Source organism: Phaenicophaeus curvirostris, chromosome Z (assembly GCF_032191515.1).
Source record: "Phaenicophaeus curvirostris isolate KB17595 chromosome Z, BPBGC_Pcur_1.0, whole genome shotgun sequence".
NCBI classification, from domain to species: Eukaryota; Metazoa; Chordata; class Aves; order Cuculiformes; family Cuculidae; genus Phaenicophaeus; species Phaenicophaeus curvirostris.
In genome coordinates, this window is record NC_091431.1 from 61,022,420 (window position 1) to 61,049,463 (window position 27,044).

The 27,044-nt window shown below is 39.6% G+C and overlaps 2 protein-coding genes across 2 annotated transcripts; both read right to left on the reverse strand.

The window, feature by feature from the left end:
• Nucleotides 1–188: 188 nt before the first annotated feature.
• FBXO4 (F-box protein 4) lies at nucleotides 189–7,945 on the reverse strand. The gene is made up of 7 exons (XM_069880126.1): nucleotides 7,769–7,945; nucleotides 7,438–7,673; nucleotides 5,535–5,755; nucleotides 4,458–4,533; nucleotides 3,930–4,108; nucleotides 2,896–3,071; nucleotides 189–1,865 (listed from the first exon to the last, which is right to left on the reverse strand). The coding sequence occupies exons 1-7, from the start codon at nucleotides 7,934–7,936 to the stop codon at nucleotides 1,776–1,778; spliced, it is 1,146 nt and encodes a 381-aa protein (XP_069736227.1). The 5' UTR covers nucleotides 7,937–7,945; the 3' UTR covers nucleotides 189–1,775.
• A 139-nt stretch (nucleotides 7,946–8,084) lies between these two features.
• RIMOC1 (RAB7A interacting MON1-CCZ1 complex subunit 1) lies at nucleotides 8,085–11,748 on the reverse strand. Its single transcript, XM_069880142.1, has 6 exons — nucleotides 11,667–11,748; nucleotides 10,872–10,972; nucleotides 10,323–10,469; nucleotides 9,750–9,881; nucleotides 9,435–9,549; nucleotides 8,085–8,502 (listed from the first exon to the last, which is right to left on the reverse strand). The coding sequence occupies exons 1-6, from the start codon at nucleotides 11,746–11,748 to the stop codon at nucleotides 8,213–8,215; spliced, it is 867 nt and encodes a 288-aa protein (XP_069736243.1). The 3' UTR covers nucleotides 8,085–8,212.
• Between the last annotated feature and the right edge of the window lie 15,296 nt (nucleotides 11,749–27,044).

A 27,044-nucleotide genomic window follows, 5' to 3' on the forward strand; every position in this document is an offset into this window, starting at 1 on the left:
TATTCTTTAGGTTAAGAAAAACTATATTCTCTATATTATCTTGACCTTCTAAAATGTCAGTGAATAAGTTTCAAACAGGTAACACACAATAACATTTTTCATTAATGACAATGATAATTTGTTATCTGTTAGGCAGCATGACCGTGTGTGCATGCATGTGTGCAGGGGGGACTTAACACACAGAGATACCATTCTTTGAAAAAATAATTTTTCCCTATGAAGAAAAACATATAGGTAGTAGCTATTGCAGCACCAGGTTGCTGTATTCAACCCTCTACAGATCATTACAGAACTATTATGACAAGCAAGTCACATACACTCAGTCACAAACATGGAATTACCCCCCAACACTCAATCTTTAGTATCTCCTTTATTTTAAAGGACAAAGTAAGCAAATCCTTTAAAAAAAGGGGGCAAAGCACAGAATTATCACAGTATAGCTTTACCATGGATTTTCCCTTGAAATCCCATGATGACACGATTAGAAGATATACAAAACCACCTGGGAAACTGAGTTAATTGTTCATAAAGACATTTCCTCTGCCTGTCCTAGTTCATTAAAAAAAAAAAAAGAAAAAAAAGACTTCTCAAACGGAATGTTTCTGATATAGTTGTATTGAGCTTCACACACTAGATTGAGGGCACTTAGAGCTGAACATGCACCACCTAGGCATTAATCCAGGTATTAAGAAAAAAAATGTGACCATTACTGCATTTCCATGGAGAGAAAAAAAACCCAAAAAACAACAAACAATGTCAGAACAAAACAAATAAATGCATAAGAAAGAAATCAAAGGGAAGTTTCCAAACATTCATCCAATAATTAAAGAATCTTTAAAAGCTGGAAAACTAGGACTGTCCCAAAAGACATCAATATGGAAAATGCAATTCCAGCTCTAAAATGCGGTTTCCATTTTTATAAAAATATTTGCAGCTGTGTAGAAAATTTCAAGCCAAATACACTTCTCACCTGTAAATGGCCAGAACTACTTAAGTAACTGGTAGGTGCTATTTGATAAAGTTTCTGAAGTACTTATGATTCTATTTAACATGTGTTCATGATATCAAAGGTATGTACAGTTCATGCTAATAATCACAGTGAAAACAGAAGGCAAAAGATGCTGCAAGTCCTTTGTGGTTGGTTAATAAGATCGACCACAAACAAGAAACAACCAATTCATTCATGGTAGTTTGTTTGCCTCTAGGAGTTTTGGTCTGCACAGAAAATTGTCTCACAAGTGCTAGTTCTTTTCTATGTATTGTTTCTACAAATACACAAGGTAGTTAGTCTTTTAAAAGCAGCGGTGTCTTTCTGTACAATGCGCAGTACATTTTCTTCGGGTGGGAACTGTCAATGCCAAGATGTCCACTTAATATTTCTACTAAATGTGTGATAGGTACCACAGGGCTGTACTGATAAACTAACCTAGTGTTAGGTATATTTACAAGAGATTAGACTATCAGATACATCAAAGAAAAAGATTACATCTTAAAGGCCCTTTGAAAAGAAAGAAAACAAATCACCCAGATTGCCCTCCTCCCAAATCACTTCATCACCTGCTGGAATCCAGGCAATCCTACTTGTACTTTTAATGCAGGATAGTTAGAATATGTTACACAGCTTGAGGAACGTTAGTTATTAGAGTATGCGCAGTGTGATAGATGCAGGTTTTTTTTAAATCTCTCTTCTGACAGCGCTGTGTCAAAACAAGATTCTCACTTCATCCAAATTGCAAAACATCAGTCTCCATACATCAGAGCAATGCACGGCTCCATTACTGAGCATTTTTATAATCTGCTTCTTCTAGAAGCCACTCAATTCCACTTAGCAATCCATCTAAAGTTGCAGCTACAGTGTCCTGAACCTGTAAAAAATAATAATAAAAAAGCTAATATTACAGATAACAGGTTAATGGATTTTAGCATAACTCCACATCTACCATTAAAGTCAGAAATACCCCTATCAAATCTAAATATTTATCACTGGTTTAAAGGTCCCTTAGACAGGCAAGATTTCTTAAAAGTGAGGTACAAAAAGTAAACACTATTCTTTACAAAGTGAATTATGGGACCCAGGAAGAAAACCTGCACTTTTGAGATCAACCAGAACTTACTTTCAATCACTCCATCAGCCATTCTGAAACATTATACTTACTTGAAACATTATACTATTTCAAACTTCCTGAAGCAAAAATGCTCCCAGCACAGGAATTCTATGCATATTATTACTTCTCAGACTTTGCAAGGTATTAAAAAGTGATTATTAACAATGGTATGTTTTTAAAAAAGCTTGTAAATATTTTCCTCATTAAAACAAAGGAATTCTCTCTCACCAGGATTTTGGTTTTTCTGATTAAGTATTATCCTTCAGCTACATAACATCACCAGAAGTAAATAATGTGCTGCTGAGCCAAACTGATATATACTGTCCTTGGCAAGCATAAAATAACAGGTTCAGGAGTGCTAGATAAAATAACGAGTGGTCAAAAATTCAATAAATCACATCAAGTGAGTGACAATTAACAGTGCCCTGAAAATGGCATAAAAATCTACCTTGTGGCCTTGGGTCACAAGCCAGGAAACGTTGATTTAAATTAACTGAAGCCTCCTTTTTCCTTTCAAGACTAGCATTTCACCCTTTCTTACATTCTGGCTCCATGTTAAGTTTCTTGTGTGCTCCTGGGCAAGCCACTTGGTTCTTCTACGTTGAGACAGGTTAATGCTTCATCTTAAGAGTACCAGAGAAACTAAATTCTTCCCTGATGTGGAGAGCTCACACTCTAGTGTTAAAAGTTACACACTTGCTAGGGCAAGTACAGTTAGGGAACTACCAGAAGCTTAAATCACATTTAAGCCACAGAGAAATAGATAATAAAAGTTTAAAAAAGAAAATACCATCCAGGGCTGACGTAGCAGATTTAGTTGCAACTGATGTGCCATGTAAACACATGGAATTCTTTCGACACCAACATGAGAGACACAAGACAAAACTAGCAGAGGTCTATTTGGAGGCCCAAGGGCTGGATCAATCATTGCCAAAATACGAGCCAGTTCCTCTTGACGATCGTGCCCTAGGGAACAATTTTTAATACATGAGTATTAAATATATGCAAATCCCAACAATATATTTTTTAAACTTTTCAAATAGTTAAGATTTCAGAGATGAGAAAACATAGGGCTGGAAGCAGCCTGGCCAAATTATCTAGTCTTGCTTATCTCAAAGATGGATTATTGGCATCCATGTCACACTTAGATATTACTTAAAGATCTTCATGGGTTCTACAGGCAGCCTATTCCAGTCCTTAATTTCAGAGCGTTTTCCAAGTACCTTACAGGGATCAAAATTACAATAAGCCACTAAGAAATACTGACACACTGTAGTCAGCAGCCCTTCCCTACTTACCTCCTTAGCGTATCTCCTCACTTTTTTTTTTTCCACTCTATGTCTTGAGCTAGCCTTTCCCCTCCATTTAAAGTTGATGAACATAAAGACAATTACCATAATAAGGGTTTGGATCATCCTTTCTATAGGATCTGGGTTAATTGCATATTTTACTGGAGTTTTCCTGATGAAGGCTCTGTTTCCAGGTTATTACAACACCACTGACGTAGTTCAGGCTTGTCGTCCGACCCACCCACAGGGTTTCTTTTGTTGTGTTTAATTGTTTTAATCCAGCTCATTTACCACACCTAGCTTAAAGAGCAGCCATGTGAGTATCAGCCATAACTGAAAGAAGGGGCTGTAACCCCTCACAACACAATGAAGAATACCTAGGACAGAGGGCCTCTTCAGCTTGATAAGCCACAAAGAAATAGCACTACTGAAGGAGATTTTGAAAGAATCAGCATATTTTGATGTATTCTGTATTCTCTGCAATCATTTATGACATTCTGATCATTCAGAAAAAGAATAAAGAGAAACCCCTTACTTTTATGAGCTTCTGCATTAGCAACATAAATGAATCCATCAACTACTTCGCACACCCTTTTAACTTGAGCTATTACATTGTAATGCACAGCTTGCTGATTCCCTACTATGCTGTTCTCTTGGTAGAACATCTTATTCACAACAACAGCTTGCTCTGCCCTTGCTCTCCTCCTTTCAACACTGAAAAATATTGAAATATTTCAGTAGTCATGTCAATTGAGCAGGGAACACAAAATCAGAGTCTTAACAGCATAGGAAAGTGACACAAAAATGGCCTAAGGCAGCAAAATTCTTTTATGAGTTCCCTCCACCCTCCCGTTTTCTTTACACAGACAGCTGGTTAGCAGTCTGCACGATTCATATGAAAACACACACCAGAACAAGAAAGAAAAAGATATGCACTGAAGCTTCAGTTTATAACAGATATCCATGCATAAAATATACACATAAAATTACATGACAAAAACATGAGGAAAAGTACGAAATAACTGAGAAATAATAATTTTTTTTTTTTTAGAATAAATCTTACCTTGTGGTTGAATATAATGTCAGAATATTGAATTTTTGATTGTTATTAAACTGAAAAGTGACTCCTGATCCAATTCCTATAGGGTGAAAACAAATATAGGAGATTACAACTATTTGGCTACTGAATACAACTAAGTTGTAGGCAGAAAATTCCAGTGGTGCTATAAAATGGTTATATCCAAGTCCATATGTTTCTGCTAGGGACAGCGTACTTACTATTTTATAGCGAAATTTTATACATGCTCTAATTGATCAGAATATTAACTTAATTAAAAACAATTCAAGAGTATTAAGAGAAAATGAAGAGGCATTTCCATGGTTATAATACTCAGATTTGAATCTAGAAACTTAAGGCAGAGAGGAGTTAGACTTGGGTCTGTCAGCCAAAACTAGCATAGCAAAGGCTCTAGTCCGCCTCTCTCAAACTGCATTGAAAAGAACAAAGAACAAAGAACAGCAGCAGTAAAAATTGGTATTTCCACATTTCCTATAGTTATTCTGCTATCCTTACATAAACATAAATTAAGAAATAACAAATTTTTGTCTCCGGTTTGCAACGAAATGAAATTACAGATGTTCTAAACTAAGTCTTTAAATACTTTTAAAAAATCCTTCACCTGCTCATACAACTTATTTAAATGAAGTTTACATCATTTGATACCACTAGACTGAATCACATAAAGCATCAGTCTTGACTTCCTATACAAAATACACAAATGTGGCTTTTAGCCACATATTGTAAGCAACATTTAAAGAAAGTTCTGTCTGCATTTATCCATTGCAACAGCACGTGACATGGAATTCAGGATCAAAACAGATGTTCAAGGATCAAAATGATTCCTCTGTTATTGTGGAAATTTAATCATAAATTCACTGCAGCTATAACTTTATCCCAACTACTCATTGCATTTGTACTTCTGTAGAAATACAAAGACAGAAAAGTTTGAGGTTTTTCTAGCATTATGCTATTGAGCTTCAAGTTGAGAAAAAAGCATCTTTCCTCCATTTCTGCCCCAATCTATTTTTGTTATTTCTGTTCATAAAACAAAACAAAAACAAAACCCAAACCTGGCATTACCATGAATTTGCCTTTGAGGTAGGCCAGCTACTAGTAGAATTTCTGGGCATGTCATCATCCTTTTAACTAAAGAGTCATCCAACTCTTCCAAACCTGGCCCAAACATAGCAAAGCGAGGTTCTGTCTGAGTGACCAGTGACTGCAAAAAGGATGTCACAGCTGCATACCGGGGACGGCTTGATTTCAAACTTCTTCTATTCTGAGGACAGCTTTTTTTGTATCTGTGTAAAACAGACAAGAAGAAATTAACTACAGAATACAAAAGTGGTATTAATCAAACAACATTCTATGATTCTATGAACATAAATTCATATAGGTTAAATACTTCTCATGCTTTTCTGTTACTGGTATAACTCAAGCAAAAGTCAAAAATGGTTCCGAAGTTCCAAATTCATGGTTTCAAGCACCAGTGCAAAGCAGGTAAAGGCTCGGTCCTTTCAAAGTCCAAATACTGATTTTTTGGACCTTAGTATACTTCCATCTATGGATCTTTTAGTTTACTTTAAAAAACAAAATTAAATTACAAATTCCCCCAGCTTTGCTGAACAAAAAAACCTCTTGGATAAAACTTATCAGCATTAAAGCTGGTAAGTCACATACAGCATGAAAAATAGGAGACTTTAGGGTGCATTTCAAACCTTAGACAGCTTTTGTGCTTATTAACAATGAAACAGGTAACTCCACCTGGAAAAGACCATTTTCCCTGTCGGCATAGAAAACACCTGTTTTGAACAGAGATAGCATTGTTTGCAAACTTATGTGTTCATTTGATGCAGAAGCTAGAAAGCATGGAAAGACTTTCGTAATCAAGGGAAAGAAGTAACAGTCACAGATGTGACAGACATCCTGGAAAAGCAGTTTCAGTCTTTGCTTCTTTCATCATGGTAGCATGCTGCTGGACAAATCACTTCCATGAAACACTCAATGTCGCACCTCTACTCCCAACCTGAGACACTTCAGTTGAATTCAGTAAAACCATTAGGTGTTCACAGATACAACAGAAATCAGTGATAGGTGGTTTGAAACAGATGAAGCTCTAAAGTGTTCAGACCCAAAGAAATTTAAATCTAAGGTTCAAACTCAGTAGCTGTTTCGCACTTCAAATTCTGGCTGTGCCTCTCCCTCCATAAAGTGAGGATGAAGGGCACAAACCTTGCAGAGGTTAGGGCACTTATCATGAAGCAACAGTCTCATGAAAACACTTAGAAAATTTAACTGCAAAGTAAAAAGAAAAAAAAAAATCAATGCAAATAAATTAAAGGAATGGAATAAATCTTCCTAAATCCCCCCCGCCCCGAGAATAGTCCCCTTCTCTTAAAAGTGCCTCTCAGTCATCAAAACACGTTAGGAGCGTTGCTATGCTTTTCAATTGTACCAGGTGAAACCAAGCTTTTGTCTTATGGCCTTTGACCATCAAAGCTAAAGCAGTATTACTTGTTACTCTGAACACAAAAATAACATACAAAATGGAAAAAAATAAAGATCATTACATTTGCTGTAGTTTGAAGAATTCTAAGTACTTTTATTAAAATAAGAAATCATTTGCCATTGTATTGACAGTGACGAACGCGTTTCTTTCAACAACGAGCACAGCTTCTCAGATGACTTGTTTCTGTGGTATAGCAGACATGCAGTTCACAAAATGCTTTAGTTTCATAACATTAGCTGTGATTTTTTTCACCATGTTTTACATTCTTGCTCTACTCCAAACAGAAAGTGCTGACCAAAACGTCGAACAACAGGAAACTGTATTGCCAAAATAAACAGCGAATTTGAGACACGTCAGAATTGAAGCAGCTGCTCACAGCACAGCTTTACTGCTGTAAATATGAAACACGACTGTAGGATGAATGTTACTACTGGAGGGCCTGTAAGTTGTGTACGAGAATATGAAGATACTTACACTGCCATGTAATCGTGCAGCGCATTATCACTGACCTCTGAAAAGGCTTTATTAAAAATCTCCACATCTGGGAGCGATTTCCAATCAACAGAAGACCAAAAGGGAAGATCTCTCAGAAGAAAATACCTCCACAACAACGGATCTTGCACAGCCACCCTCCAGTAAGAGCTCGTGCTTCCCAAACTGCACAAATCTTGCGGCGAAAGGAAAGACATGATGTTCAGCTGCACGTCGATCTGAAAACGGCCCAAAGGAGGCGGTTTAACAGCGAAGGAAATGAGCAGGGAAGCTGAAAGAGGCAGGATAACGAGCTCCCCCCACCTCTACTCACCGGTAGGGTCTGCAAGGCGCTCACCGCCTCCGCGTCCTCCGGGAGCGCTGGATGCGTGGGAACCGCGCGCTCGCGGTTCCCACGCATCCAGCGCTCCCGGAGGACGCGAAACCCACCCCTCACGGCAGCTTCCAGCCCTCCCCGCTCCCCGGCTCTGCCATCAGCCATCGCCCTCTGCCACCGCCCCTCGCATCCAGTGCGCCGGCGCCCGGAGGATGAGGCTGTGCCAGGAAAACGGTGGCTCCGCCTGCGCCTTCACCCCACAGTCACTTTTCCGCAAATGTTTCATTAGACTTTGGAGCCTGTATTCCAGGAGTTCTTGGAATGCATGATTTTAATGCAAGAAAAGCATACATTTTGATAAGAAGACCGGTTAGACACTGAAGCAGAGACCATGTCCCTGTGCATTCTCTTCAGACACCAGCACAGCCAAGGCAGCATAGTTTAGTTTTGGGATTGTACCAAGTAACACAACATTTGTTTTGCAGTTGTTGTGTTCCACCCTTTGCATTTTAAAGGTCCCTCACAAACAGCCACATATTTCATTAACATTTTTTTGCCCGTTTCTCGGAAATCCACCAACACACTCTGTGATCTGCAGCCCAGGTCACTGTTAAAGATGGAATCTGCTGTCTCCAGTTTTTTCTGCTTCCTTTCTCCACAGTGCTGCAGTCCCCAGTAGCACATTTCTCCACTGTACATCATCGCCAGTAGGTGAGTGTCACTAAATACACCTGCAAAAATTGTTCAGATCACGTAGGTTATTGTTCAAAGTAAGTACACAGCTCGTTAACTTCAAATTTTTTTTTAAGTAACACTGGGAAAAAAAATCCAAAAAGGCAATATAAGCCTTTTAAAGAGGAACACCAAAACCCCCAAATTTTAACCATGGGATGGCTGACAGTGCCTAGAAGAGAACCAAGATCAAGGCCTTGTTCATTACTCCATGCATTCTCCTCCTGCAAATTGCTAAAATCTTTAAGATTGCTATATAAATATTATTCTGATAATTGTGTTTGCCTATTTATCTTAGAGAGTTTCAGTATTTCTTCACAATCCACTAAGTGCAGGCATGATTTTGCATATTTGTTTCAGAGTTCTTCTGTGCATCTCACAATTTAAGCCTAAAAGATGCTGAGCATCACCTTAACTCAGGTTAACCAGCAGCTCTATTATTTGAATAGAAAGCCACATGCGTATCCATGGTCACTGAAAGAAAAAGAAGAAAAAAAAAAACAGAAAAAAGAAGAGTCCTGCTAAATAAATGTACAAGTCAGGTACTGAACTCTGCTTTGCATCATGGAGCTGAACTGGATCAATCCTACTTTCGGATGAAACTAAGCAAGAATGTCCTCCATCGCCTTGTTGCCAGAGCAGAGTTAGTTTTGAATGTCTACAATCCAAACATCATGTCCTCAGAGCCCACTGTTAACAAAATCCCTCCTGCTGCATCACCCCAGTTGCATCATGTTGATGCAGTCTCAGATCCTCATGTAAAGGCACTTCAATAATGCTGCCTATCTGTCTCATTGGTTTTTAATTGTTCTAAAAAGTGAGATATTTTAATACAAATTAAGTAAAACAAAAAAAAAGCAATAAAGCATTTCATAAACTGGCACAGTTAGTAAGGGGGAAGGGTTGGAGGAGGTAGGGGTTTTTTTTTTACCTTCACTGAGTAATCTAGCTGTGTCTTTATCTTGAACTGTAACATCTTCATTCAGTTGAAGAGGGCATCTAAAGCTAAGCATCTTCATCAAGTAATGAACTCCATCATTAAGACACTGAGTACAGTTAAAAAACAAAGGGAAATAAACCCTCTTAGATAAGTTCTGATTAAGTTAATGATAGAAATACTTCTTGCTATGAATTTCCCAAAACCCTATTTAGAAGGGAAATAAAAAGCAGCTCCATTTTAAAAAAGATGAGTCAAACTTTAAAACAGTAGTCACATGCTCATAGAACTTCTTTTGATCTCCCTTACCCTTTCAAATATGGCAAGGTTTTCTTGCAGCCATTCACTCCTCTCTCTTGCTGTATGACAATACATGTAAAGCAAGGCTCCTCTTCTCCAGTAAAGACATTCTAATAACTCTGTACCAATGATATCGATGGGCTGAAATAAAATAAATCCAATAAAATAAAATAAATCAAGTAAAATAAAACCCAACAAACTGGGCTAACCCAAATGTAAACCATCTGAACTACTCATATACACAACTACACACACAAACAGCATACTATTGCATATCTAACTTTAGAGGCTGTACTTAATAGCAGCAGTCACAAGTACCAACTGAATGCTTTGCATTTAAGCTGCCAAAAGCACATGGAATAGTGAAATATTAGCATAAGAAATTCTGGGAACATGACAAGCTTTTTGAAGTAATATTTTCATGAATCCCTAGAGACAGATGAGACTTGAAATATTTTCAAAAGATTTTAACTTCTGCCCATCGAAACTACACAAACTACCATCCTGTTTAGAGTTTTTTATTTTTAAACAATGACGTAATTAATTCTCTGGCTGCCTAATCTCAGTTCTTCATTTACTCACTTCTTCATTTATGCTGCATTCCCTCACTATGTCTTCTGGTTCTGAGAGAACACAAGTAAGTTCTCTAACTTTCTGCAATGAAGATTCTTCTGGAAAATCTTCATCCACAAGCTGGTTTTCCTCAAAATATGTAATGTCTAAGACACCCTGTTAAAACAAGAGGATACACAATATAAAATGCTACCACCAAAATAATGAGATGGTAGAGTTTAGTAATTGACACACTTTTTACAGTTTATAAATCATTACAATTTTAAGGTGATTTTCAACATTTAGTTTACAAATGCTCCGAGTTAAAACTACTTTAAAACTGTTGACAGTGAACATGAGTGTAAAACCCTTTCTGTCCTTACAGTACCAGAACAATTATTATCAACTTAAGTTAGCTTCTAATTCAAAGACAGCCCTGTAACTCATGGATGTTCACTGCACACACCAAGTAACACAGATCCCTTTCTGCTATGCAACCTTTCCTACTCCCAGCCCTCTCCCATACCCTACACAGTTGACTTTCTTAAAAGGGAGCTCTTCATGCTTTAAGTGTTCTACCTGAGTATAGAGCTGCAAAAGCGTGGAAGGATGTTCTCTTCCTTCATTACAGAGGTTCTTCAGTTTCTCCAGAGTAGCACAGCCCTTTGCTAAGAAGGAATCTGAAGGAAGAAGACAACGCTTCCTTAGCACTGCCACACACTCAGCAAGTGCCTTGCTGACTCCCCCTTTTCACTTCATAAAGGTTTATCTGCCCTGATACCGAGAATGTCGGCAAATAAGGTCTCCAAGACTCCTTTTGGAGTTTTAGAAAGCAAGACCTGGGCAACACCAGGGACTGATCTCCACCAGCCACAGGCAGTGGGATAAGAGCTGGGGACTGAGTGCATTTCCCACTTGCAGGCACACGTATACATTTTCCCAGAAATCTTACGCATATTCTTTTACTAACCAAGGCCTAATTTTAATATTGTATACTTCATGACAGTCAAATCTCTGGCTAATTTGCAGCTTTGGAGCCAGTTCTCGGGCTGACCTTGCGTTTGAGACAGAGATACCAACAGAGGCGACGCTAGAAAAAAACACACCGGCTCATCACAGACCATACCTCACACAAGACGTAACAGCGCCTGGAAAAACACTATTAGGAAAAAAACCATACTATCAGAAGGGCGTTCTGCCTAACCTTCAACAAATACAGTTACGTAGGTGAACGGCTTAAACCAGAACACTCCACTTTTTGTAACGGGGACCGCGTCTTGCGCGGAAACCCGGGTCTCCACGGGGCCCCCGCCTCGCCTGGCCTCGCCTCGCCCCCCGGCCCCCCGCCCTCCCCCGGCGGAGGGCGCCCCTCACCGTCGCGTCCCGCCGCCCCGCGCGCCGGCAGCCGCCGGCCCAGCGCCTCCAGCCGCGGCCGCAGCGCCCCGGCCGCCGCCATGGCCGGGGGCGGCGCCTCCCCGGCGCCGGGCGGGGTGCGGCGGGGCGCGCGGCGGGGCGGGTGCTGAGGGAGAGGCCGCGCGCCGAGGGCCGGGGGGCCGTGTCCGGCCTGGGGACTCAGTGGTTCTGTGGCTGCGGTGGTAAAACAGGCGCAGGCCTCGCAGATTTCTAGATATTGTTTTCAGTCAGCACTGCGTGCCCAAGTCACGTGTGGGTGTTTAGCCTGGGGAAGAGGAGGCTGAGGGGAGACCTCATTGCTCTCTACAACTGCCTGAAAGGAGGTTGTGGAGAGGAGGGAGCTGGGCTCTTCTCCCAAGGGACAGGGGACAGGACGAGAGGGAATGGCCTCAAGCTCCGCCAGGGGAGGTTTAGGCTGGACATTAGGAAAAAAGTTTTCACGGAAAGGGTCATTGGGCACTGGAACAGGCTGCCCAGGGAGGTGGTTGAGTCACCTTCCCTGGAGGTGTTTAAGGCACGGGTGGATGTGGCACTGAGGGGCATGGTTTAATGTTTGATAGGAATGGTTGGACTCGATGATTCAGTGGGTCTTTTCCAACCTGGTTATTCTGTGATTCCATGATTCTATGAAAGCAGTAGTACTGCTTCTCCTGCTCCTGGCTGCTCTCATTCAGGCTGATCTTCATGCAGTTCCTCAGTTTCATAGAATCATAGAATAGTTAGGGTTGGAAGGGACCTTAAAGATCATCTAATTCCACCCCTCCTGCCATGGGCAGGGACATCCCACAGGTTACCCGAGGTCCCATCCAGCCTGGTCTTAAAAATCTCCAGGGATGGGGCAGCCATAACCTCCCTTGGTAACCTATTCCAGTGTCTCGCCACTCTCATGGTGAAAAAATTCTTCCTAATGTCTAACCTGAATCTGCCCATCTCCAGTTTATACCCGTTTACAGCCTTCAGACAAAGGGGATGATTTTGGTTTTGTCCGTTCCACTCTCATGACTGTTCCCAGCTGTATCTCCAATTCACTTACTCCCAGGACATTTTTTCCAGCCTGGCCTTATCACACATTCAAGATTCGTCATCCTGTGTGTCTAGTTTGGAACGCATGGTTTTTTAAGTAACGTTTATTCTGACATGCTTGGTATCACCTTCATGCTTTGCCTTAGTCCCAGTTAATATTCCATATAATCGGTGTTGCTCCCACAGGGGACTGAGTGTGTTTCCCACTTACAGGCATACATATAAATTTTCCCAGAAATCTTATGCATATTCTATCACTTTCCAAGGACTAATTTCAATGTTATTATAACTCCACAACAGTCAAATCTCCTGCTAATCTGGAGCTTTGGCTCCAGCTCTCTGCCTGATCTTGCATCTGAGATAGAGAAAGATGCAAACAGGTGATTCTAGAAAAAATCACATCTGTTCAGCATAGGTCGTACTGAACATAAGACATTTTCACCTTCAAAGAATGAGCAATGTCTGGAAAAACACTGTCAAAAAAGCCTATGCTATCAGAGGGACATTCTGTCTAATTTAGAAAATACAATTACTCAGATGAAGCTTAACTCTAACTTAAATCGAAAATATTCTATGTTCTGTAATAATAACCATTTGAATCAGGCAGGCAGGCGGTGACAGGGCAGCCGTTTCTGCTGGGCAAGCCATGTGGGGAACTGCTGATTATTTGTGTGCTGGGACTGCCTGATTATTTGTGTGGAGGCTTCAGAGGTCTCTTATCGCACATCTGTGGCTTCTGCTGGTCCATGTCAGGGTCCCCAGGGAGGATTCTTGGCACGTCCCTGTGCTGTGCTGCCAAACTGCTCTCCAGGCACTAGGTCTTGCCCATAAGACAATGGAAACAAATGCTGAAAGGCAGTGAGGCTTTTTAAGAACAAACCGAGATTTTTTTATCAACAAATATATCCTTGTTGGTGGGGTTTAATTTACATTTTGGCATTGGATTACCTTACACATAGAGGTATAGTTGTATAGTTGTATGTATATGTTGTATAGTTACAAAAAAGCTGTATTCCCCTATATTGCATCTCTAGCCTGCTCCATCTCTTTACCTGCCTGGAAAAAGCTAATACCTCAGTATTCATTGGAGTAATATGCCATGAACTCACACAACATTTTGCATTTTCTTAGCTTGAATATTTTTAAGTGATTTACTAAAGACATTTAGAATCATAGAATCATTAAGGCTGGGAAAAGACCCCTAAGATCATCAAGTCCAACAGTCAGCCCAACACCACTGTGCCTAAGCCATGTGCCTTAATGCCATGTCCACCTGCTTTTTGAACACCTCCAGGGATGGTGACTCCACCTCCTGGGCAGCTGCATCCAGTGCTTCACCACTCTTCTAGTAAATTTTTTTTTCTAGTATCCAGCCTAAACATCCCCTGGTGCAACTTGAGGCAATTGTCTCTTGTCATTTCCCCCAGTTAAGTCACATAGTATTCATTCTGTTAGTGCCTATGTCCCACCAAAGTAAACCATAAAAAACTTACTGGAATACTTTAGCTGTCTGCTTAGAGACACAGATGTTTTTGCTGTTGCCTGTTTATGAAAGAGTTGCCAAACATACCAAATACAAAAAAAAAAGTAAACCTTAAAAGGCCTAAATGTGTTTTCTTCCAGAAATTGTTTGTTTTCTATAAGAAACCTATTGAAGTTTTGGTGGGATATGTAGTGTCATTTATTCCTCATAGTCCATAGGCAGATACAATTTTTCATCATAGCTGTTTTAACAATACTTGAAGTACTGTGTTAGTTAACCGTATCATAACTGAGGGCAGAGGAGATGGTGCTTCTTGTGAAATACAACACTTTTCAGTTGTCAGTTTTGGGTCTCAGGGATGGCTGTGCACTGATAAGATCTCTTCTTCAGATCCTTTGCTTGTGTGGTTTGCCCTCACTTTCTGTTTCAATATCCACCTATGATTTTGTGTTGCAGTTGCTTTCTTCATAACTAGACAAGTGGGCAAACGGGTTTGCCTTCAATAATGCGGGAGATGTCTTCCAGCTCTTGACATATCCTCTGTCAGAACGTCAAACCTAACCAAAACTTCAAAATAGTTGTGTCTTGTCTTATTTGATAAAGGAAGTGGTACCTTTTTTATTTCCTGTCCTTCAGGTGCTGCAGGTTACTTTAGCTGTGTCTGTTTTGAAAAAGCTAGCAGTACATACAGTGACTTTTCCCATGAAATACTATTTCACTCTTTCTTTAAATATATAGTGAAATCTGGGTTTGACCTTTCTTATGAGTGGATGAAATGAAAGAGGTATATTTTTTGCAATGCCAAGCTGAAGCTGGAACAGGTGTTGAGAAAAAAGGGTGGTGTCCGCTACTCTGGTGAGGAGACAACCTCTTGCAGGACATCTGGGCAACCCCCTGAGAGACTGCAGAACCCAGAGGAGCAGCTAGGGTGGGGTGCTGCCTATTCAGTGGTGGCAAGCCCTCTCCTCCCTTGGGGCTTTGCCTGGCTCCTGGCTGGAGTGGTCTCTGAACAGCCCCATGTCCATTCCTCTCCAAGCAATTTTCCTTCCAGCCCTAAACTTCCAAGCTGCGTTTTGTAGTTTGTGAGGTTACTGTGCAAGTCTTCTCCCCGCATCTTGTGAAGTGCTTTGGTCTGGAGACTGGTGACAGACTTGGTGTCAGGTTGTTGCGAGAACAGCAACCTCAATTGGCCTTATATTTTCTTTTTGCTTAGAACCTGTTTGTATAAAAACTCTTCTAGGTATTTGAAAGAAAATGGTCTGGTTTTGAGGTTGCTACCTCCTGCCATTCCTTTCAGGGCTGGGAAATCTTAAAATTCAAATTCTCGGAGCTTCATACAAAGATAAAGCTGCATCCAGTATTTTTCTGACTTTTTTTCCATGTTTGAGAAGAAACGCTCTTTTTGGGTTATACTTAACATAAATTAGGTTGAAGCAAAAAATGTTACTTTAGGAAATAGTTACAGTGCAGTAAAATGATCTCAGGTGAAGAGATTTATTTGAGATTTGTGACCTTTCAGTGCCTCACACTTCCTGTTTTAAGGCTACTATTACTAAGAAGGGAAGGGTAAGGTGTTGGCTGCTTAGAGACAGGCTTTGTTCCTAACTTGGTGGAAGCAAAACAGGAAAAGCATCGAGGTGTGGAAACAGTTCTGGTTAATGGAAGAGGGAAAGCAGTCATGATTCTGTCCTTCAGAGCCAAGATACAGAATTGCCACAACTGTTCTTCTATTAATTTGGGTTTATATATAAATATGTTTGTGTGCTTACGCAAGTATATGTATATGGCATGAATGTAAAGTAGCTTCTCCACATTGCTGCAGTAGAATCTGCTGCTTCTTTCCTTAGAAATCGCATACTCTTTCTTAGTATATGAGGTAGGTATATAAGTGTGTATGTTGCCAGAGAACACAGCAGTTGTAACTGTATACTTTCAAACTATTTTTGTCCCGTGGTATTTATTCCATCAGCATTTACTAACTCTACTGATATATGTAACCGAAGCTGGGTTAGCATGACATCTCTGAATACCTGAAAACTTTGAATGTATTAGAAAACTTAATGTCTTGGATATACTTAATCTGCCTTGCTTTAGAAATTCTATGACCTCTTTTATTTCTGAAAGTTAAAAAAGATGCTTAGACACAAGTGTGTTGTTCCTCTCTATGTTTAGTATTATACAAACTAGGAAAATGTTGTTAGCTGTAATTAAAAATACAGAATTGCCTGCTGTAATTAAAAATACAGAATTGCCTAGAGAAAGCAGCTTTCCACAGCAATAATTGATATACTTTTATCATTATTAGCAGCCCCCAGAACTTTTAAGTTGTGTGGGTTGTGCGGATTTTGTTGAACTGTGGTACCTCAGTGCGTGATTATGAAATTGTACTAATTTGTGGAGAAAGTAGCCAAGAGAGAAATTTTGCTGAGTTCAAGTGAACTCTGTGTTCATAGAATCACAGAATATCTCAAGTTGGAAGGGACCCATGAGCATCAATGAGTTCAACTCCCTGCTCCTCACAGGACCACCTAACACTTAACATGTTAACAGTGTCATGCAGATGCTCCTTGAATCTGACAGGCCTGGTGTGATGACCACTTCCCTGGAAGCCTGTTCCAGTGACCATCCACCCTCTCAGTGGAGAACTTTTCGCTGGTGTGCAATCTGAACTTCCCTTGATGCAGCTTCATTCCATTTCCTCGTGTCCTAATGTCACCAGCAAGGAGAGAGCAGCACCTCTGCTAACCTCCATGAGGAAGTTGTATATGGTGATGAAGGCACTCCTCAGGATTCTGATTGGTGCTGTTTTGGTCTCTAAAAAGAAAACAGGAAGAAAAAGGCTTTTTTTTTTTGTGCAAATTAGTTGTCTGAACAGAGGTTACTAAGCCTAGTGATGATGATGGCACCGGGTTACTTACTGCTTGCTTTGGTTATGAATTAAATCTTAATGTTAAAAAACAAAAGGGAAAAAAAAGAAAGCAAAAAAGGGGTGTGTGTGGAGGTGGAATTAGTTAGCAGTAGATTAGACCAAATCAAACAAGACCCAAAAGATGTCAGACATTATCATTTATCAAGCAGATTCCTAACAAGTTTGAAGTCTCTGTTAAAAATTTGTCTTCGAAATGGACAGGGAAGACAGCATGGATATTTATGGAGATGTACTTGGCTAAGGTGAATTTGTAGCAGTGTGCTTCAAGTCCTTTAGAAGCTGGGAGAAATTATAATATTGTATTTGGTACAGCATCTTAGGATGATACTAAATTACTATGTTTTCAAGAATCAATTTATGTCCTTATTTGCAAGCATGAATATTGTGTGTTCTTCATAGTTTTTTATAGGTTATTCAAGGGTTAGACAGCTATCTCTGAATTTAATACAGTAAGTGTAACTAAGACAGATGTGAGTTGAGTTAGGAAAGCTGAGACAGGCTTATTCAGAAGCGCAATAAATTTCACAAGGGTATTTGATCTCTGGTAAATTACTTAAATTAGGGATATATTTGTAAAATATTTAGTAATAATGGTGTATTTTGTTAGCAAAACAATTAGAAGTGACTTCGCTGGTGGGGTTTTTTTGTTGTTTAAGAAAATCACAAACTTCAGTAGTGTACAAAAGCATAACTATCTAAATTAGGGACCAATTCCATTTTATTGGGTGGTAGTGTGAGTTCAGGATTTGATCAGAATTCGTGTGTGTGTGGTGAGCATTATGTGATTTAGCAGTTTCATAAATGAGGCTTTGGTGTTTTGTTATGCCTCCAGTAACTACAGAGAATTTATAAAATTCAGCCCCAGGTACTTGCTCTTTTCACTTAGTTATGTCTAGTAATGACATCACACTTGTCTCCTGTGGGCTTGAGTAATAGAAGAGTGCTCAAAATATGTCAGTTCAGGTCCATCTTGTTTGATTTCGCATCAGCTGATGAGCTTTAGTGAGCAAACAGACAAATTAAGGGACGTGCCAGCTTCACAGTCTGTGTTGTGGTTCACCTGGTCAGAGCTGCCTGAAGAACAACTAGATTGTGGCACTTGCATTTTACCCTAAATGTCATATTTGCATTATGAATTATGTTAGTTGAAGATTATAAGGAATGTTGTTTACATAAATAGTGTTGAGAAAAACTGAATTTATTAAAATATGTTGTATTTAGTCCTTTGCATGTCTTTCATCACAGTTCTCTGAAGCAAGTATTTCTGTTCTTGAAAATATGGAAAAAATATTTGTACTTATGCACAGAAACTATTAAACAAGGTTCTCTATTTATTGTATGTGAACTTAATGAGTTTGTTGTATCTAATAATATCTTGAAGGAAGATGACAAATAATATGGTACTGCCTTCCAAATGTCCCTCACATTCACAAAGGCAGATGCATGTTCTCTCTCTCTTTTACTATGTGGCTTTGCAAGTACCAGAGAAGGGGTCCAAGACTGTAATGTATTCAGAATAATGATAAGAAAGTGGAAGACATTTGCTAAAGATTTCCTTCCTGTTTGTGGGATTAAGCTCAATAAAATGATTTCCAGAATTCAGTGCCATAGCAGATAATATCATGGCATTGAATAAGGAAGTGTCAAATACAGCCAGTCCTTATAAAATAAGGCTATCTATTCACTCTGAAATTTAACCAAGTCAAAGGATTTGACATCTGTACTGTCGATGCCAAATGTGAAATAAGGCCATTAGTGTGATCTGTAATGGAATTTTACTTTTGTGCCAATAGGTGTGAAATGTATTTATTCTGGAGAGGCATGTGAGTGCCAACTATTAGTAGATACTGCAATTGTGTCATATTTCTGTTTGCCTAACCTTGCATAACCATTCTCTGTTCTACTTGCTTTCTGCTCTCTGTACAGTTCAGATACTGACCTGACAGAATACAAATTGGCAGCTTTCTTACAGTTTAGTCACCTGCAACTGGAACAACTTGATACATGATTTACATTTAAATAGCTTCTGAACACACAAAATAATTTAGCAATTCAATTTTTGTTTGTTGGAAGTGGCATGCACAGAACTATGATGTTGGAACCACTCTTTTAAGTGACCTCCCTAGAAGAAGGGACCATTAGACATTGACAAATGGGGATTGCATCTTTCTGCTTGGGGCAGAGCTGGAGTGGATGCTTTTCAAAAAAGCAAGTTTCAGTCTTCTATAATGGAATGAAATGGTTTATGTGCAACAGGCAAGGAAACCTGTGTTTTTCTATTGCATGCTTAATGATCAAAGAACAGTGTGTACAGTGGATACCTTCACCTAGAGGAATGCTAGTGCCTACCACATTTCGGTTATGGGATCCTGTACATGCTGGTCTCAGAGAACTTGCTTACAGTAGTCCTCACCTTAGTCTACAACTGTTACAGGTCTATGTAATTTAGGGTATTACTTCACAGTTGGCTTCTATTTAACACAAGAAGTAATGTCATTTGTTCAAAAAATTGACCAGTCTCATGTCCCTAACTGCGTGTTCCCCATCCTTAGTTGTATTCATCTTAGAGTCACGTGATGATTTTGTATGTAAGGTCAGCTTGCTTATCTGGCTGAATGCTGCCCATTTTTTTCACAGACCAAGTCTGCAGTTGGATCACCAAGCTGATGTGGGTGGCTATAATCTGAAACTGTAACCTCCTTGTGAACCTGTAATGTGTAAGTTACTCTCAGAGAACCTTTATCTGGCTTTTAGTAAAGTTTTCTGCTACCATAAGAGGTTTTATACTGTTAATTCCCTTGGATCATACCAAAATTAAACCTACTAATTGGGGTATTATATTAATCTATGTAGCACTTGGCATTAAAGATTTTCTGGTTTTTCTGGGATTCTCTTCAGAACTCCCTCCCCAACATTTCTGACAGGATCATGGAATGGATAAGAAACAATGTATATTTGAGAATGTTTTACACATATTATGTCTTTGAGATGAACATGACTGGAAAGCTCATCTGTCTTAAAACCCTCCCCATCCCTTTTCCCATACTACAGTTCAATATTCAAACACGCAAATACATGTACTGCCCTTGCTAGGATAGGAAGTCTGTGTTGGAGTAGGATGTGAAGTGTCTGCAGTGTTCTGTTTGGCTTGTAGAAAATCTGCTGCCTGGGAGTGTGACTGCCAAGGGAATCTTCTTGAATCTATGTTCAATCAAATACCCTGTCTTTCAAAGGCATAAGAAAACAAATATAAGCATACTGACTTCAAAGACCTATTCTTGCAACAGTGTACAACTACTAGAGTGGCAAACCATGATAACAGTAGTCAAGGTTTTACCCTATGAGGTAAACAGGAAATTGAAGATCATGGACAAATTTTCTAGATCCTTTTGTGGATACCCTGCAAGCTGAGTGAAATTCTGGAATTGCTTGCTTGACTTTTTAACAGTTTTAAATGCACTACAACCAAAAAGCACGATGTTTGTCACTTGGATGAATGATCTAGAGTCACATGAATTATACATTCTACAGATGCTTTAAAATTATACAGGAGCCCGAGACCCTTTTTTGTTGTTCCTGTAGTGGTTAGTTTCAAACAGTACTTCTGGTTACCATTGGTACTTAAAGATCTCTATGCTAAATTTGCTGCAGAAGTAGCTCCTCAAGTGGGGCCTGTGATCTTAGTGAGGACAAGCCTTGGTGCAGGAAGATATTTATGGAGTGAGTGGAAGCCCTTTCTGCTTGAGAATTCAGCAGGATGCCACAGGGTGTCACCAGCGCGTTCGGTGAAGTCCATCCCCAACTGGGATGCTTCGTGGTAGGGACGTCCATCTGAAATGGTTGCATTCCCTGAAACTCTGCAAAACCCCGAAAGCAGAGTATGGAAATCTTCAATGAACTGTTAGGGTATGGTTTCAAACTGGTTCCTGAAACAAACCATCTGGATCTTTGATGAGATGTTTGGAACTGGTGAAATTAAGAGCAAGAGGACCAAGAGCGTTCCACAAAACAGATGAGTGGTTGTAGATGCAGGGAACCTGCTGCTCAGGCTCGACAGGCTTCCAAGCTCCTTCTGAGGGTGTATTTGTAGAACCAGATTTAAATTAGACAAATACACTTTACCAAAATGGGGGAGAGCTGAAAGAAAACCTGACTTTTTAATACTAACTGATTCTAAGAGGCTTTTAAAAAAGATGGACGAGTGAATGGTAGCTCTTAATTTTAAATCGCCTTTAAAAAATTTAACAACTGAAGTTTTAGATTTTGCCATATATCCCATATGAAACTTAAGTTACCTTCTTTACTAATTCTCCTGTTAATTTGACTGCATCTGAGGAATGAAATGTCACAGGAAAAAACTGTCTGCTTTTCCTATTAGATGTGTTTGGACCATTGAGAATATGAATCAAGCCAGTGTTGGGGCAAAGCATTCTGAACTCCAGATAGCTGTTTCTCCAGCAACTGGATGGACTAGAAGAATTAGGCAAAATGATTCAGATGAGAATATATTGGGAACTGTCTCCCAAGTGAGTGGACAACAAAATAATTGCAAGGGCTTGGATTGCCTATGTGAGTTTACAGGTTAGACTCCTGTAGCTAAGAAATGGTGCTTGCCAGTCAGGCTCCACACCCAGAAAGTGTCGAAGTCCAAGTTTCAAAGAGGATAACGGAGTTACAAGTGAAACTTGCAGACCAGGCAGGTGTTGCTTTTTTTCATTTTGAGTTCTGACAGCTGTACTGTAGTCTTACTGTACAGCACTGGCTGAGTGAGGTACAGGGTGGGGCATGATCTGTTTACTCTGCACAAGGTCTACAAACATAGTTCTGCATTATCAGCATAAGGCTCTGCATTTGTTTCTGTAAGTTGGGTATTAAATGCAAGGAAAAACATTTCTTCACTAGTAATTTTCAAAGTCCTTGTAAGTTCTGAGTTTTAATGTACATTCTCTTGCTGGTGAGGTTTGTTTGAAAGTACCCTGAGCAGGATATTAATGTGTGACGTTGCATTGTAGAATCTGGAAAAGCCTGTTACAGCAGTGAACTGACAGGAACAAGAACTGACAGGCGGTGTGACAGCTGCTCAGGACTCCTGTTTGCAATTTATTGTTTTTGTAGCCTTGTTATGTTTACCTTTACTCTTTTACAACATGGAATGTAAAATAATCCTATGCTTTCAGCTTGGCCGGAGGGGGAGAAGCGGAGAATGGTTTCCTCTTCTGTTGCATTCTTGCAGAAAAAAAATCTAGGTAAAAATGAGGAATAAGAGACTAGTAGGGTTTTCTGAATAAGAATTTAAGTCAGCCTCCATAAATATGAGTACACAAACATATGGAACTTGTGCCAGTGATGTCTGCAAATATCTGCTGAATAGGCATTTTGGTTTTTTCCTCACTACTACTGCTAAGGAATGATAAGTTGATCATCCTTTCTCCAGAACTAGCAGACATACTGTCTGTCATTGTTGAAGGCTATTACATGTAACTAATTTACAGTGTTGATGATAGTTACTAAATATGCTATATATGAATGTCAATTGAAGTAGCAAGGACTATGCTGAGTAACAGACTTTGTGGTTCTATTTAAACAAAAATGGCACCTTAAGTTCTGTATAATTACACATTGTAAATACTGTGGTTTTGAACTGAGTTGCAGCATTTGCAGTGGTCAGAAAGTGTGAAGTTTTGTTTTCCCAAGACTGTCAAACTATTTAACTCTTGATTTAACTGCTGATGCTTCAGTGCCTATTTCTCAGCGCTGTTCAGGTTACGAAGGAATAACTTCCTGCAGTAACTTTAAATCTCAGATTTTGACCAAGTATAAAATGTTCAGTGTCTTGTAAGAAGTTCTGCATAGTTACTTAGCTTGTCATAATAAGAGAATCTGATATAGATATAGAAACTTCTGTTCTGTATTGTTTATATGAAAGTAGGGCACCCTGCCTAAAATCTAAGTATGCCTAATGAAAACTGAACTAAGTATTAAACAACCTTCTGTTGTGTTTCACAATATGGACTTGCTCATCCAATTAGGTGGTTTTTCTTGAGGTTTTTTTGTTTTGTTTTCTTTTCTTTTTCTTAAATAGGTGAGCTCTGATATCCTACTATGATATTCATTGTAACAAATCAATATTTTTTGACTTTCTGTTGTTTGCTCAAGAGGTCTTTCAGGGATGAAGAACTACTCTTGCCAAACAGTTGTTGATTCTTCCTTATCAAGTAGCTTCAGGATCCTTTCATACCGTGAAGACGTCTTGCTTTTGATCTTAACCTTAGGACTGTGAAGGGAAAATGTTGACAGAAGTAGTTGTCAGAGGGATTCCTCAACAGCTCCATAGGTTCTTTCCTTCAAAGATTTTGGGTCAGTGGTGCTCTTATTTGCTTTACATTTCCATAACTGTCTAGAAGAAGTTTTTTTTTGCAGGTGGTGGTGGTTTGTTTTCCAATGCAATTTTTCTTTTGGTATTTCACAGAATCACAGAATAACCAGGTTGGAAGAGACCCACCGGATCACCGAGTCCAACCGTTCCTACCAAACACTAAACCATATCCCTCAGCACCTCGTCCACCCGTGCCTTAAACACCTCCAGGGAAGGTGACTCAACCACCTCCCTGGGCAGCCTGTTCCAGTGCCCAATGACCCTTTCTGTAAAGAATTTTTTCCTAACATCCAGCCTAAACCTCCCCTGGCGGAGCTTGAGGCCATTCCCTCTTGTCCTGTCCCCTGTCACTTGGGAGAAGAGGCCAGCACCCTCCTCTCTACAACGTCCTTTCAGGTAGTTGTAGAGAGCAATGAGGTCTCCCCTCAGCCTCCTCTTCTCCAGGCTAAACAACCCCAGCTCTCTCAGCCGCTCCTCATAAGGCCTGTTCTCCAGCCCTCTCACCAGCTTTGTTGCTCTTCTCTGGACTCTCTCCAGAGCCTCAACATCCTTCTTGTGGTGAGGGGCCCAGAACTGAACACAGTATTTATGTTTAATTAAGTATGAATTTTCGTTTGCTAAATCCATGCTGATTTTTAACTTGTATAGTTTTCACTAGACCTGTAAATATCCATTTTGATTTGTAATGACCTTCCTTTCACCTGAAACTTGTTAATAAGTTGCATATTTAAGTTCACATGGCTTCCTGGTATAACCACTGGCTATGCAGGTGGCAGCCCTTCTGTCTTCCCCAAGTTAAATATGTTTCCTGTAAACACTATGAGTCCATCTTAAAATTGTTGAATGCATTGTGCAGGAGCTTGGAACTATTTTTATGTTCTCAGCTGGAATATTTTTATAATAATCTAATGCCTTTGGGTCTATTTGATAAATTTTATATCTTTCCTTTATTTGTTTTCTCTGTTGTACTCCATAAGTGCTGGAAAGTGTAGATGCTATGAAATAATCTGTCAATTTCCTTTGACTTTCCATTCCCTATCAAGGGAATCAGGTTCATTCTACTTTATCCAAAGATGAGTTACAAGTGCTTTTAAATGACTGATATAAAAATAATTTAATACTTTGAGTAATATTCAAAAGTACTTAAACACCAACCTCTTTTTTTTTCAGAACTGGGACCTATTGATGTGTTGAGTAAGTTCAGGTTCTCTATCTGTGTTCTAGTTGCTAAGCAATTTAATGAGATTTCCCTTCTCTGTGGTTCCGTATGTGATTTTCAAGCCTCAGTAACTGAGTTTTCTTGTCAAATTCCAATGGATCTGAAAGAAAGGTAAAGTGCTAAATTTTAATTAGCTAAAATCTGGGTGAAACATAAACAAATCTTAAAATATTTGTCTAGAAACAAATTTGTTTATCACAGCGTTCTGGTTATTCCCCCTGCACTGTAAATCAAACACGGAATGACAGCTTGCCTATCTGCTAGTGCTTTGGTGGCTTCTTTAGGAAATACCATTTCACTGTATTGTAGTGCTGACTTCGATGCCTTATATGCTCCGTAGTGCATAAGTAAGCTGGTGTTATGCAGTATATATAATGATTAACCTGTAATAGCTCCACAATGCCTACTTTCTGACTTGTTGGCAGCAAGGGCTCAAAACTCTCACACTAATCATTTGCTATTGAACTTGAGAAGTGTTTGACTTGCATGCTGCCACTGTTATGCGATTTGCATCAATGAACAAAATAAGTTCACTTTAAAAATATTCTTGATCATTTTAGAGGCTCGCTTCATGTTGGCTGCTTAGTTGTAGTCCATGTTGTGTAAAGAGCTTTAAAATAACTTAAAAAATTAAGGTGAAGTAGACGATCAACTATCCTTTAGAAACTCTTCCAGAACAAACTTTTTAATCTACTCGTTCAGTTATGTTTGGAGATTGTCTAAGCCAAAATATGAGCCTTGCAGTCCAAAGCATGTGGACCATGCACAATTATTTTTGAATAATTTTATTTGTAGACAATCCATAGCACTTGAGAAGGAAAAGTTATATCCTCCTTTTTTCCTAGTTCAGAAACTGTAATTTATATTAGTAGAATTATCAGCTTTGTATGATAGATGTTCCAAGGATGTACTAATACTCATGCACTATATCTACAGCATGCAGTTAGTCCCCTTCCTCCAGTCTGCAGGGGGAGTGCTGTTACAGTCCAAACCCCATGCAAAACAAATGCTAGCTGGGCACGTAAAAAAGAGTGAATGCCTTCATAAGCTTGAGAATGCATACTTCCGGTTTAAAGGAAGACAGTGAACTGAAGACAAGCTTCTTTTAGACAAGTTTTTCAATGCTTAGGGCAATTTCTTCATGAAAAGAAATGTGACTTAAGGAATTCGCACATCTGTTTTCAATATTAGTGGAACCAAGGTTTGGAAACTCAGTACTGTGAGCGTTTTCTGCTGCTCCTTATCTTTGGGAGAAAACAAGCTGTGCTGTTATTTTGTTTTTCTGTTTGCTAAGACCCTGTAATTTACAGCTTTTTACAGCTGGAATTGTCTCAGAGTTAGCTGACCAGCTTAATACAGTGAATACATAGGAAAAAACCAACCACACTTTACTAGGACCTGCAAAGTTTGTCTGTTACATGAACTGTAACTACAGATGCCACCAACTTTTAGAATGTTTAGGAGAGTGGCATGGCAGGGTATGCTGCAATAGAGCTGACTCCTGCTTGTGGTGCCATGAACCAGTACCTGCAAGGCTGAACAGTGCTCTGAATAAAATGGGTTGGGTATGCAGAAGCACTTCAGAGACTGGCAGCACACTCTAAAAACCTTGGCCTCCTCATAAATTATGCTGCTGTGTGTTCATATGATGATGATTAAGCACTGTGAGGCTGGCAGCTGCTTTGGAGACAGCCTGGAAACAAGATGAGGAGCAGTGTGACCTGCAAGAAGAGTGATCTCTGTCACGTGCATCAGGAGATTTTCTCTTTTCCTGCATCTGAACAGCTTCTCACATCTTTCTGTGAATTATTCTGTTCCAACAGGCATTGTTAGGGCATGCGCTGTCATCTGGGGTATTTTTAGAAAGTGTAAATAATGGTGGAGGCATGCTTTGAATTTTCCTTCCAGCAGCAGCAGAAATGCCACGAGTTCACATCACGTGGCTGCCTAAACAAGTATACATCTATTCTAGTAACATTTTCCCACCCAAACATAGCATCTAAGCGCTTTGTGGAGACCATGCGCTTACTGGAGCCTGGCTGGCTCTGAGGGCTATAGTAGGAAACTCAACCATTCCAAGCCTCCATCCTTACTTTAATTCTCACTATGTTGGTCCTTGGTCACAAAACAGTAGGAAATAAATTTAAGCCACCTTAGCCTCAGAGGGAGACATGTGCCATGGTGCATCCGAGTTGTCCATCTGTGGAAATTAAGAAGCATCAGAAAGGAAAGTGAATGAACTCCCCACCCTGCACAACTGAAGCGACTGTAACATTGATGATTTTGTCCGCCCATGTTTTCTGAGAAGT

Bases quoted from the DNA above. Each gene is read 5' to 3' on its own strand.
- RIMOC1 (XM_069880142.1), bottom strand. From the start codon at position 11,748: ATGGCGGCGGCCGGGGCGCTGCGGCCGCGGCTGGAGGCGCTGGGCCGG. The intron at 9,882-10,322 runs GTGAGTAAATGA...ATTTTATTTCAG, and splicing joins AATGCAGCATAAATGAAGAA to CCCATCGATATCATTGGTAC. The intron at 9,550-9,749 runs GTAAGGGAGATC...AACTGTACTCAG, and splicing joins ACCTTGCCATATTTGAAAGG to TGTCTTAATGATGGAGTTCA.
- FBXO4 (XM_069880126.1), bottom strand. From the start codon at position 7,936: ATGGCTGATGGCAGAGCCGGGGAGCGGGGAGGGCTGGAAGCTGCCGTG. The intron at 4,534-5,534 runs GTAATGCCAGGT...TTCACCCTATAG, and splicing joins ACCTCAAAGGCAAATTCATG to GAATTGGATCAGGAGTCACT. The intron at 1,866-2,895 runs GTATTTTCTTTT...TATTTTTTACAG, and splicing joins TGCTACGTCAGCCCTGGATG to GTTCAGGACACTGTAGCTGC.